This window comes from Gouania willdenowi, chromosome 6 (genome assembly GCF_900634775.1).
Source record: "Gouania willdenowi chromosome 6, fGouWil2.1, whole genome shotgun sequence".
Classification (NCBI taxonomy): Eukaryota; Metazoa; Chordata; class Actinopteri; order Blenniiformes; family Gobiesocidae; genus Gouania; species Gouania willdenowi.
In genome coordinates this window covers 44,028,016-44,042,480 of record NC_041049.1, presented here as the reverse complement: position 1 = coordinate 44,042,480, position 14,465 = coordinate 44,028,016, and the positions used below count along the sequence as shown (strand labels likewise).

Genomic DNA, 14,465 nt, shown 5'->3' with positions numbered 1-14,465 from the left:
GCCATGTGACCTTCAATAGTGACCTCAGGCACTTTGAAGCCTCGTGGGAGGCTGGAGACGTGCAGACAGTCGCACTACGTCCTTCTAATGTATGTCCTTTATGTTTAATGCCTTACATCACTATGGAGACGATTGGATGCACTAAAGTGAGGCAAACTACAAACTAACATATCCTAAAATCGCTATTAATTGCGCAATCTGATTCTGATCTGGATGAAACTCTGTGAGGTTAACGAAGAACCACCCCGACATAACTGAGTCACATTTCATAAAGATCAGTCGATTAGGAATTCAGATATGAAGTTTTTAAATTTTGCTAATGATGACAGATGAGGGTTTTTCAGTTTTTCAAACTGATCCAGAATCAGTATATTCATCTGGATCTCCTCCAAAATGTAAGGGAATCTTCCATGGGGTAAGGTCTTTCTTTGGTTAAGATTTTGTCAAAATTCGCTCAGTACTTTTGACGTAATCCTGCTAACAGTCAATCAAACAAATAAATAAACAAACACGGTAAATATGACCTCCTTTGTGGAGGTAAAAACACTCAACTGGATGAAAACCACATATTTAAAAATAGACGACACTGCAGTCGAGTACAAATGAAACAAAAATATTTGTACACATGCACCAAACTGCAAAAATTGTAGAACTAATTGGAGAACTCTGATTCTCATGAATTATACAGGAAGCCCCATTGTTCTGAATCTGCCTACATGCATTATTCGTTTTCATCTGGCAGCACCGTCTCAGCGCTCTGTCTTTATTCTGTCTCTATTCTGAGGCAAAGCTACTTCAAAGTCTTGGCATGAGGCTCATGCATCAGAAGATGATGCAGGATTAGTCTTGAAAGGGAGAAGTGGGGGCAGCTCGGAGGAAACACTTTGTCCTCCATTGCTCAGCTAAACTCTGCTGATGAATAACTGCAACGTGCACTTTCAACAAATATTTTCACATTTCTGCACTTTGCTGAATGTCTTACTTCATGGGGGAGGTGCAGAGAAGATCGCTGAGCTCCGTCTCGGCGGTGGATTCCCATCAGGAATGGGACCGGAGCCTCCAGGAGGTGATGCAGTGGCGTGGAAATGATGGGCAGATAGATGTGCTGCCACTGAAAGGGGAACAGTAAGGTGGTGATGCCTTCAGCCACTGTCATCAAACGCTGGTAATCTACCGGGGGCAAAAGACATAATAATCACATCATACAATCTGTGATAAACCCTGCAGTGTTTTTATTCCCTTTGTAAATCAAATCACATAAATTAACAAAACAAAATCTGTGAAATTTTTATTAGGGCAGTGGTTCCCAACCTTGTTTGGGTAGTGACCCCATTTTGATATCACAAATTTGTGGCAACCCCATAGTTTTTTTTTATTATAACTTTTTGATCATAATTGTTATATAGTGTTATAGTGACGAGAGGTACCAGCTCAGATTATTTTATACTGCTTTTTTTTTTACTAAATATATTTATATTTGAAGAAGTGAAAGTATAGGATACCGTTGTTTAAGATTGTGTGTGGTGTTATAATACTTTTTATTGTCATTTTTAATTTTTAATTTAATTGTTTACCTAACTGTTTAATTATTTACATTTGTATACTGTGTTTTTTAAAAATAGATTCATATTTGAGGAAGTTAAAGTATAAAATACAGTTGTTTAAGATAGTGTGTGGTGTTTTAATTTAAATAAAAAGAATATATTTTTTTTTTTTTGAATTACAAAAATATTACTTTCATTTCATTATTTACTTAATTATTTAATTATTTAGATTTTATACTGTATTTCTTAAAACTACATTTATATTTAAGGAAGTGAAAGTATAGATACAGTTGTTTGAGATTGTGTGTGGTGTTTTAATTAAAAAAAAAAAAAAAAAATCTAAAAAAATACAAAAATCTAATTTTAATCTGTAATTTACCAAAACGACCAGACGACTCCATTTGAATTCTGGACGACCCAACATGGGGGTCACGACCCAAAGGTTGAAAATGCTGCATTAGGGGCACATTTGGGATGTTGAAAAACATGGAATTTAAAAGTTGTAGTAGGTCACTTTGTGTTCCATGTTAGCTGTGCTGTCCTTTAAAAAACTTTAAAAAACTGACATCAAAAAGTTGTTCTGGGGTTTCCATGGATACGGTCGATGATAGTGGAGTGGAAAGGAAACGGAAAAGTGCTGAAAATTGTCAATCAAACCTGCGTTACAAAAAAAACTAGCGGAACTAGAAAGCTAGGATATTTCTGCTTTATTAAGCAATACAGACCTTGATATTTTAGTGAGTGAAATAATATGTTAAAAAGTATCGGGCCCGGACATATTTTTTCCCAAATAATTATACAATTATACATAGTCAAAACTTAAGAAATATTGCTTTTGTTTTGCCAAAAATGGAAACACAGCCACTTATTGCTTGGATAATGTGAATATTTACATTTAATTGTTGGAATCACCTTTTTCCCCCAAAAAATCTGCATCCCACTTTAGCTCAAACTGCTCCGTATGTGACCCCTAAACTAAAATGAGTTTGACGCATCCGGTTTAAAGTATGCAGTTAGTGCATCCTGCGCTCACCTTGAGAGTACAACAAGACTTGTGTCTCCAGGAGTGCACATGTCAGCAGTTTCACCATGTTTTCCACACCCAGCAGCGAAAAGGCCTCCCCCAGTGGGTACTCCCCAAGGGGAAGCTCCTCCGGCCCAGGCCTCTGACACACGATGGGTCCTTGGACCCCGTGAAACTTCAGAGACTTCCCGGGTGGAGGCAGGGGCACCTCGTACAGGATGTTGTGGATGTAGCTCTCTAGAGGGAGTGGTGGGGCAGTTTGAGACGTCACCGACTGGTGCAGCTGAGCCAGGAACTGTCGAGAGGCTTGAAGGAAAGGAAGTGGCGTGATGAGGCAAAGAGCTTTGGACACGTACAAGGTGTCACGTGATGAATCAAAGGAGCCAACGCAGCCCAGGCAGCCAGACGCTCCGGCCAGAGACTCTATGTCTGACTCATCCAAGCTGCTCATGAGGGAGTCCATGCTGGACGAGGAAGGAGAGGAGGCAGAGGAGGAGGAAGAGGAGGATGCTGATGCGGAGGAGTGGTGCTCCACATGATGCATCTTACACAACGTCTGCATGGCGGTGATGATGGGAGGGCTGGTCACCTCCTCGTAGAAGGTATGGACGAAGCCATATGAGCGCGTGCCATCGTCAAAAGCTATGGTGAAGGAGTGAAACTGAGGGTGACGTTCATCTGCTTGGGTTCGGAATGACAGACCTCTGGGCATGCACAGCTGGAAAAGAAGATAGAAGAAGATTCAGATTTAGAAGAAACTGTGAACCTTTGGATACTGATGACAGAAGCAAAACCTCCACAAAAAACAAGTCTAAAGTGATAAATTATAAGAGGCCCTTAAAAGTGGATAGTGGAATCACAACACAAAACACTGACAAAATAACTACAAAACACACAAAACCAGTGAATAATGCACTAAATGTCAACAGAAATACACTCAAATGACTAAAATTACACAAAACAACACTACGATACATTATGTAAAAAACACATAAAAAGGTTCCAAAAATACACAAAACAGAAACAAAAGATATGCACCAAATGACTAAAAATACAACAATTGGCACTAATGTACACAAAGTAACAACAAAAATGCACTGAATGTGAACAAAAATGCCCAAACTAACTACATAAAAACACAAAATGTTCCAAAAATACACAAAAATTTAGTAAAATTATACAAAACAGCACTTTGATACACTATGTAACAACAAAAACACACACAAAGGTGAAAAGAAATGCACCAAATGACTAAAAATACAAACATTGGCACTATAGTACATTAAATAACAACAAAAATACATAAAGCGGCAGAAAAATACACCAGATTTGACTGAAAAATACACAAAACGACTGGAAAATGCACTAAATATTAACGAGAATACACAAAGTAACTACATAAAAGCACAAAAGGTTCCAAAAACAATCAAAAAATTACTAGTAATACAATAAACAGCCCTATAATACACTATGTGACAACAAATACACACACAAAGGTTGCTAAAATACACAAAAAACAGAAACAATAGAAATGCACCAAATGACTAAAACTACAAAAAAAAAATGGCACTAAGTAACAACAAAAATACACCACTAAGGATTGAAAAATACATAAACTGGCTCTATAACACACTGTAACACCAAAAATACACAAAATAATGAAAAAAAAACACATAAAAACTCTATTAAAAAATGCATTACAAATGACTGGAAAATACACTAAATGTCAACAAAAAATACACAAAGTAACTACATAGAAACAAAAAAGTGAAAAGAAATGCACCAAATGACTAGAAAATAAAAAGTTGGCACTATAGTACTCTAAGTAACAACAAAAATACATAAAGCGGCAGATTAAATACAACAAAAACAAAAAAATGCACTAAAAGTCAACAAAAATTAGGAACTACAAAAAAAAACACACAAAAAATTCCAAAAATACACAAAACAGGACTATGATACACTATGCAACAACAAATACACACAAGAAGGTTAAAAAAAAAACACAACAAACAAAAGAAATGCACTAAATGACTAAAAATATCTTAATTTTTACTAAGTAACAACAAAACTACAGAAAAATACACCAAAAAGGATTGAAAAATACACAAAACTACTAGGGCTGTAGTCAACCAAAAAAATAGTTGGTTGACCAAGACTAAAACCAACAATTAAAACCTATTGTTTCCTCATACAAATTACATATTTACATCTGTTGTAGTGGAAAGCCTGCTTTTATCAATAAACACTGTGAATGTGAACATCAGATCAGCACACGGGGAAACAAATGCATGTCAAACACAGGTGCGCAGCATGCCCTGCGGCGCCAGAGAGAACAGTGGATCTATTTACATAATCCACGTATAATATAATAATATATTATAAGGATAATCCACGTTCTTGTGCAGAAAAATGATTGATTTAACAGTGGATGCTTTTGCTTCAAGACTGTCTTAATATGTTCCCTCTCTGCTCTGATGACAGCACAATGACAGCTGAAAAGCAACACTTTTTTTTTTTTTTTTGCAGCGTAGCACGCACTTACACAGCTGCTGCTGGACATAGAATCATGTTTAGGCATTAAATGAATTATATTTGATATTTAATCCTCATCACCTATATAAGTGCATTGCATTTTTTTTTAAACGGTATTGAAACTGATGCCGTTGCTGGTCGACCAATGAAAATCTTGGTCGACCACGACGGCATCGACAAATTAGTCGACTAAACGACCACCGTGGGCGACCGTGGCTCAGGTGGTAGTGGGTCGTCTTCTGATCGAGAGGTTGGGGGTTCGATCCCAGTACCTGACTATGTGTCGAAGTGTCCTTGGGCAAGACACTGAACCCTAAGTTGCTCCCAGTGGTCGACTAGCGCCTTGCATGGCAGTCCTGTCCCACTGGTGTGTGAATGTGAGAGTGATTGGGTGAATGAGCTGATATGTAAAGCGCTTTGAGACTGCTTCAGTGTGGTGATAAAGTGCTATATAAAATCAAGTCCATTTACCATTTTACCAAAGTTGGCAGTCCTAAAAACTACAACACACTGTAACAACGAAAATACACAGAATGATGGAAAAATACAGGAAAAAATCAACAAGAAATACACCAAAATCTTTTGGAAAATGCACAAAATTACTCCAAAAACACAAATATAAAAAATGATAAACACACACACACACACACACATATAACCTTTTATTCTTTCCTGTTTTAATGCTCTGATTGGTCATTATTTTAAATGCTGGCATGAATGTTGATAACGCATTTTTGTGGCCCTGCTGTGATAAAAGGTGTGTGTGTGTCATCCATGTTTGTGTTTTTTGGATTCCTGTTTACTGCTGATTTAATTATGTGATGGAGGAACGAGGCTGCACAGTGATGGCTGTAGTTCAATTCATGTTGATTGCTAACTATTCTCTGAGGCTGATGGCATCATCATGACCTGGTTTTCCACCAGTGCACAATAAACACGCTCTGCATATTTAGAGCAAAAAAGAAAAACAGAGAGGAGCAAAATACACGATGGCTGCTGCTGCGTCACATTCCACTTAATAGTAGATCATGAACTGATTTAAAGACAAATATAACATGAGAGATAAAATCCTCATGTGCAATATATTATTTATTCATTTTTCCTGTCCGATATTACTTTGATTCATACTAACATAGCTTGTACTTCACTCAAAGGTTTATTGTTAAAATGTGTTTTGTTTTTCTTCATAAGGTATAATAAATATTTTGTTTTGGATGTAAAAGGCTGAAATTGCTGCTCAAAAGTTTGTTTTATTCTCCACTCTTTATTGACATTGTTGGAAAAATTTCACACATTGCATTGTGGGATGTGTAGTCATGAAGACAGATACGTAGAAGTGCTTATACTTCATTCCTACTGTGATTGCTTGTGTTTTTTCCTCCAGACAAGGAGGAGATTGATTGGTTTAACTACATTTTTGTTCTACTTTGTTCCCAGTATTCTCAGTGGTATCACTTCACTGCGCCAGACATTCATCTTCAGCCACATGCAGTATATGTCCGTGTTTTAGCCCCACAATAAACCTACATCATCGTTTTGCTGCAACTTTCACTGAAAACACCTGAAATGTGTTGTGAAGGCACTTTTTTGGGAGGCAAACATAAGACATGATAAAACATTATCATCTGCAGCAGCTTTTTTTTTTTTTTTTTTTTAAACGGGAGAAATGCTGTGGCTCGGTCCACTAAAGATCAACCATGACTGTGTGTTTCAAACATCCAGCACTTCTCACCATGTTGACAGCATCTTTGTTGAAGGGGTTCTTCCCAGTGTTTTCGGGGTAGTGCACGAGAACCTTTGACTTAAAGGAGCGTCGGACGGGGCTCTGCTCGAAGCCCGCACCTGCAGGTCACACACACACACACACACACACACATCAGAGCATGACAACACTTTACATGCACAACATCCTTTCCTAACACTGCAGCAAGGAGAAGGAAAATCCTCCACAGAGTTACGTAACTCTGCTGCCTCTGAAAACTCTGACTTTGCAGTGAATCGAGGACAACTCATATATTCCTGCAGACAGTGAGTGAGTGAGTGAGTGAGTGAGTGAATTCCCTGTTGGGGCATCAGAGCATCTCCTTTTTGCACCTTGTGTCAGCTTGCAGCTCTAATCAGAAATAAAATGGGTTTAGACAGAGTGACCACATATGGTGGAAAAGGTGGTGAAATTAGTTAAAAGTCAGCAGTGGCCAAAAATGGTCAGAAAAAAAGATGTAAAAAGGGTTCAAAGTGTCAATATTGAAACAAGCAAGCAAATAATGGGCATGGCAAATCATGATTGTGGTTAAATTGACAAAAATACAGAAAGCGTGAAATATGGTGAAAAGAGGTAGAAAGTGACAATAATAGGTCAACATATGTGACATGAACAGTTTTACACCAATGTTTAAATCAATAACTGCAACAACACTGATCCCACCCCACCCACCCCCCATTTCTCTATTGTCATTTTCACATTTGTTGTTTTTCTTTCTGTTGTTGTTGTTATTTATGTCCTACATTTTGCAGTATTATCCTATGTTAGTATTTATTTTTGTTCTTCTGTTCTGTGTTCCTACAAATGTGAATTTCCCCTCTGATGATCAATAAATGTATATTCTATTCTATTCCATTTCTATTAGGTGGGAAAAGTAGTGGAAAGGGTTTTATAAGTAGTGGTGTCCCGATCCGATATTGATATCGGATATCGGTCCAATATCAGCCAGAAATCAAATATCGAATTTTATCGAACTGCATCTAAATTCTCCGTTATAAGCGCTCCGATAAGTTTTTGTTGCTTTGTTCTCTGTTCGAGAAACATCACTTGATCAAGCCTTTTCTAACATTCCACACTGCAAAATAGGTAATAAAAGTATGTAGGATTCGTGCTAATATCGTATCAGATCAATATTGGTATCGTCCGATATACAAGACTGCAATATCGGTATCGTCCGATATACAAGACTGCAATATCGGTATCGTATTGGAAATAAAAAGTTGTATTGGGACATCCCTATTTATAAGTGCCAAAAATGGGCTCAAATTGTTCACACAATATTGTTAGTTTCTTAAAGGCATCTGGCGACCCCCCTCCCAGTGCCCAGGGTCCTGACCCCAAGGTCCCTGCGCTGGAGAACGAGAGAATTCCTGCACCAACATCCTTGCAATACAACAGAACCAAAGAGGTTTCCCTGAGCTCTGACGCATTCAGAAACATCCTCCTGTTATAAGATGATGACGCGCGAGGGGCCGATAAAAGCAGAGGGAGGTGAAACCAGCTCCTCAAGGTAAAGACCAGCAGGTTGGAGAGCAGGATCATGGTGGTTCTATTTAAACTGGTGCAGACGATGAGAGGCTCAGCACATGTTGCCATGGTTTCAGGGACACCCATGATGACAAAGCAGCGCACTCAAAGTCAGCTTCAAACGCCCTCTACTAGTGTTTACTAATCACAGTCAGATGCTTTTAATTCTAAGGAAAACAATTCATTTACAAGATGAAAAACACCAACAACATCCAGAGTGTCTGGAGTCTGACACAAATCACCCACATAACAAGAAACAACAACTCTAAAACCTAACAGCCATTATTCTACTGCAGGGACAGACAACTTTTACCACAGGGCCACAACAATATGACCACGTGATCAACATTTTAGTCAGCATAATGACCAATCTGTCTTTATATGTATTTTTGTTGTTATTTTATGGGTTTTTCTAATGTCGTATAATATATTCTCTTTTTTTTAAGTTGTCTTGTGTGTTCTTGGAGTCATTTAGTGTGTTTTTGTTGTTCTTTTATATATTTTTTGTTATTTTGTGGACTTTTGTTATGAATTTGTGTATTTTTTTGTTATTTTGTGAATGTTTGTAGTCGTCTTGTGTGTTTTTTGAGTCATTTTGTGTGTTTCTCTTGTTGTTTCATACTTTTTTCATTTAATTTTGTGGCTTTTTGTAGCAATTTTGTGCATTTTTTTAAAGTAATTGTGTGTTTTTGTTGTCAATTCAGGTAATTTCAAAGTTTAGTGTGTTTTTGAGTAATTTTAATTGTGAATGTAATTGTGTGTTTTTGGAATTATTCTGTGTGATTTGTTGTCATTCTATACTTTTGTCAGTTCATTTTGCATATCTTTCTAGCCGTCTTGTAGATTTGTCGAATCATTTTGTGTGTGTTGTCAGATTGGACATTTTTGCTGTTTTGTATGTCTTTCTGTCATTTTGTGATATTTTGTACTTATCTTGTGTATTTTTGGAGTCATTTTCTGTGTTTTTGTGGTTGTTTAATAGTTTTTCAGTTAATTTTGTGTATATTGTAGCCGTCTTGTTTACTTCTAAAGTAATTCTGTGTATTTTTGTTGTCAATTTTGTATTTTTGCTGTATTGTGTTTTTTTCTGTCATTTTGTGAATTTTTTTAGTCATCTTATGTATTTTTGTAGGCAGTTTGGGTGTTTTTGTCGTTTTATACTTTTTTCAGTTAAGTAGATGAAATATATTATCTGAAAAATGAAAAACTCTCTTGCTGGTCCAAATAGATCATTTGTCTTTGTTGCAACTTTAACTTTGTTTAGGTTTTTTTTTTTTGCGTTATCTGACTGAGGACTTTTTGTTTTTCCTTCAAACCAACTGACATCACTTCATCATTCAATTACCACCTAAGTTTCATGTCACCAGAGGATTTAGTTTTGCAGACTTTTTGTAAGGTGTCAGCATTAGGAAGCAGATTTTGTGTGGTTGGGCACGTCTGTCGTCACTGATGTCATTCCTCGTGTCTCTTATGGAGCCAAAGTGAGCACTATAGGCTGTGTCATGAGAAATGTGAGTAGGCTGCAGAAAAAACACAGTGCCATCCATTCAGGGGCCAACAAGAGCAGATTGTCTCACTGTAGGCATTCACTGATGATACACATACGCACAAAAAGCAAGAAAGTGCACAACACAGGAACGAATACACAGTCACTGCACTGTAGTGCATGAGGATTGTTGAAGAGTAAAACACATATAAAGGGTAGAGAAATCCCTTGAAAGAAGCAGAACCCCCTGCTGCCATCGGATTGGGGGTGACCAGCTGTTACAAAGGAAGCTCAGATATAACCGTACAGATAGGAGAAAGAGCTGATAAATCTGCAATGAAGCCAAAGATATCGCTAAGAAATGCACAAAGCGATGAGATGTTTTATAGATCAGTGGTTGTCAACCTTTTCAGCCTGTGACCTCCAAAATAAAGGTTCTATAGATCAAGGACTCCCACTGTACCTGATGGTGGTTGAACACAGACATGTAAACACTGTAAAGTGTCTTGAGATACCATTGGTTATGATTTGGCGCTATACAAATAAAAGATTGATTGATTGATTGATTGATTGATTGATTGATTGATTGACATGAACATTGAAAAACAGTCATGTGTAGACAGGGTCATCTATAAGGGGGAATAAAGGGGAGAGATTTTTGGGGCCCATCCACAAAGTCAGCAAAATGATGGTCCATTGTTCTATGAATCTGTGATAACCACACTTATAATTCACAATATAAAAAGTAGGAATAATTAGTTTAAACTGGCAAATATTGGGCATGGTAAATCATGAATGTGGTTAAACTGGCAAACATAAGCATGAAATATGGTGAAAAGAGGTTAAAAGTGACAATAATGGGTCAACATGTGTGACATTTAGGGCTGAACGATTAATTGCATTTGCGATATTATCGCAAAGGCTGCAATTTTTAAATTTTTTTTCTTGTCCTGTCTTGTACTGTCCTGTTAAGTTCAGAAAGTGTTTAAGAAGTGCAGTTTCATGAAACGTGAAGTCGGTTAGATATGTTGAAGCCACTGATTTGTTTTCTTTATTGTTGTAATCTGTGCATTAAAACTTACAATTTATTTATAATTAAAGTTTAAATAAATCTGAAAGTGTTTATTATGAAACAGAGTGATTTATTGCTTGTGTTCGTTGAAAAATACATGAAAAGAGGCCCTTGAAAAAATAATTGCATGTTAAATCGTAATCGCAATATTAAGGAAAAAAAAAAAAAATCGCAATTAGATTATTTTCCAAAATTGTTCAGCCCTAGTGACATTAGGTGGGAAAAGTGGTGGAAAGTCTTGAATGTGGAAAAAGTTTGCAGAAAAGGCATTGGAATTTGATGGAGAAGTGGCAGAAATGGGAGTAATGGGAAGAATAAGTGATGAAAATAAGTTTGAATATGGCAAGTTTGGTGTAGTTGCGAAGAAGGGTAAAAAATAAGCAAAAATAAGATCAAATTGCCCAAAAAATATTCTCAGTTTCTTAAAGGCATCTGGCGACCCCCTTTCAGTGTCTCGCAACCCCAAACGGGGTCCTGATCCCAAGTTTGAGAACCCCTGTCATAGATGAAATGGAAAATGTATACCAGGATTATCATGTGTTTCTCTGCAAATCAAAGCGAAATGTGACTCACAGGCACCTCTTTCTGTCCGTTAGCACACAAAGCCTCACACACGTCACCAGCACATGTCGACGTCACAAGGGCCACTGGGTACTTCTGTCCTCAACATGATGTCATCACCAAAACGACAACAATAACATAGGCTCCGCCACATACAGTATAGCAACATAGCAGCATCACTGTGGTTCTCATCACCGTGGCAACCCCAACATCCACATACTGTATATACACCACATCCGACTGCTTTTGCCTCCTCTTTCGTAACGGGATGCATTTTGCAAAGCAGAGGGATTTTTTTCCCATTTATTATTATTTCATTTTAGATCAAGAGGCCATGGTGTGGATTAATCATGTGGCCTTTAAAGCACAGAACAATGTAATCTGTCAGCGCGCACACACAAACGCTTTACACTGATGTTCCAGCTGTGCTCCAGTTTAATAAGCAGGATGGGAAGCTGTTTGAAGTCATCACATAGATGTCTCACTGAAACATACAAAGAAATACTGTAACATGGCGAATAGCCTCAATGATGTAACCCTAATAAATAGATGTGCAATGTGTTTTCTTCCAGTGGGAGTTACACCAAAGATTTTAATAAGCTAAAATAACGTGTTCATTATAAATACTGAGAAAAATATCCAACAGTCCAACACAAACTGTATATTTTAGGAATATATGACATTTTAATGAGCTAAAATAACGTGTTAGTTGTAAATACTGAGAAAAATAGCCAATATCCAAGACAAATTATGTATATTTTATGTATACATGACATTTTAATAAGATAAAATAACGTGTTAGTAAAACAAATTTTTAAAAATGTAATTTTTTTTTTTAAAGAGAAAAATATCCAATATCCAAGACAAAATATGCATATTTCAGGTATAAATGACAGCTTTTTCTTGTGTGTTTCACAGATGAAATCATAATGTCCCTGTGCGATGACTCTCCTGTATATTATTGGATATTAATGGGCATTATTGATACCTGCTCCGTCGTCGGGCTCCAGGCCCGTGTCCGTGTCCACTCCGCACACCACGAAGTAGTGCGCGAAGCGGCAGGAACCAGATCCCGTGGCTGCGCTCATCCTGGACGCGATGGTTTGTGTTCAGATCCGCTCACTGGCTCATATACTGATCATAGTATCTGAAGCGGGTTTAGAGCTGATAATAATCCTCCGTGTCCGCGCTGTGGCTCTGATGGAAGCAGAGGAAGCCAGCGATGGTCATCATCATCATCCCGTTGGTACAGAGGGAGGGAGGGTGTGGGAGGGAGGGAGACAAAGACTGAACGCATCGTCGTCACCGATTAATCAGCCTCATTTTAAAGCTACACGTCAATGTGTTTCACACGTTTATGTAACCAAGGACCAGGGACATCCACCTGTTATCACAGCGGGGGACACAACCATGAGATTGTTTGATCTGACGGGGGTCACATGATCAACAGTCACGTCAGCATTTAGAAAAATGACTAATCTGATAGTCAATGATGGAAAAAAGCAATGGGATTCTGTATTTTTGTTGTAATTTTGTGTTTTTGGAGTCCTTTTGCGTATTTTCTATATTTTCCTGTCATTTATATTATTTTTGTTGTCCCTTTTCTAAAAAATTCAGTCTTTTTGTAGTCATCTTGTGTGTAATTTTGTTGTCATATTGTGTTTTTTGGATATCATTTTGTGTATTTTTCTTCTCATTCGTTATAATTTGTGTTTTTGGAGTCATTTTGCATAGTTTTGTTATCATAAGTTGTGTTTTTTGCTTATATTTAGTGTGGCTTTATATATATTTCTTTCAATTTCAGTATTTTATCAATGTTTCTGTCATTTTGTGTTTTTTTGTAATTGTCTTGCGTGTTCTGTAAGTAATTTTACGCATATTGTATTTTTGGATATTTTTCTATCATTTTGTATATTTTTCTGTCATTTTGTGTATTTTCGAAGTTGGCTTGTGTGTTTTGTGAGTAATTTTGGGCATTTTTGCTCTCATTGTGTTTATGGATATTTTGTTGTTTGAAATACTTTGGCATATTTTTAGTGTTGCTGTCTATATATTTCCTGCCATTTAAAGTTTTTTTTTTAATTTATTATTTTGTAAATTTTGTGTATTTTTGTTGTCATTTGTAAAAAAAAAAAAAGTCATTTTCTGTATTTTGCTAGAATTAGTGTTTTCTGAGTAATTTTGCATATTTAGCCTTGCCTTGTATATTTTTCTGTCATTTTCAGTATTTATGTTGTCATTTTGGGAATTTTTGCTGTCATTTTGTGTTGGAGTAATTTTGCATATTTCCAGTGTCACTCACTGAAAAGTTTTGATTTTGTTGTGAATTTTTCTGTCATTTTGTTCTTTTGTTTTCAATCATGTATTTGTTGTTTTGAGTATTTTTAAATGTCTGCATCTGACCAAAGAAACAATTGTATTTTCAAGCTGAAATGTAATGAAAAAGAAATGACAGATTGTCTGTGCTTTAAACGGCAGCAAATCTGGTAATTTAACTCGAGAGCACAGCCAATAAAGTAGCCTGAGTAAAAATAATATTTTTAAAAAGACACTTGAAGTCAATGTCAAACAATAATTTATTGAACCATTATTAAAAAACAAACATTCCAAAGTCATTTCCTATGCTAAATAATTCTCAAATACTACAAATAAATTAAAGCATTTGCATTATAAGTCATTTTACATCTTGCCGTGTGAGTTCTGCTTTCCCCTGAGATAGATTTCAGCTGTCATGAACCATCAGTCCTCCTGTCAGTAGATTCTTCCAAAGCTCAGGTTACAGTTGGACCGACCGATGGCGGTCGGTCATTGTTGCATAGTTTCACATGGCAGCTGATGTCTAGTGTTCACTTCTCTGTCACAGTCGCATTTAACTGTTTTCATTGCCAACAACAATCCGTGCTGTCGTTATTCCACTATTTTTCACATTGTTAGAAGAATGGCGGCTGTCCACA

General features: G+C 36.9%; 1 protein-coding gene across 1 annotated transcript in view; it reads right to left on the bottom strand.

Annotated features, from left to right (window-relative positions):
• The window catches only part of LOC114465227 (DENN domain-containing protein 5B-like), a 29,124-nt gene extending 16,516 nt beyond the window's left edge, over positions 1 to 12,608 (bottom strand). The window contains exons 1-4 of the mRNA XM_028450092.1: positions 12,500 to 12,608; positions 6,836 to 6,945; positions 2,578 to 3,286; positions 983 to 1,170 (exon numbers count right to left, since the gene is read on the bottom strand). Coding sequence (XP_028305893.1) covers positions 983 to 1,170; positions 2,578 to 3,286; positions 6,836 to 6,945; positions 12,500 to 12,599 — 1,107 coding nt within the window. The 5' untranslated portion in view covers positions 12,600 to 12,608. The remainder of the gene's footprint in view (positions 1 to 982; positions 1,171 to 2,577; positions 3,287 to 6,835; positions 6,946 to 12,499) is intronic.
• Positions 12,609 to 14,465: the final 1,857 nt, after the last annotated feature.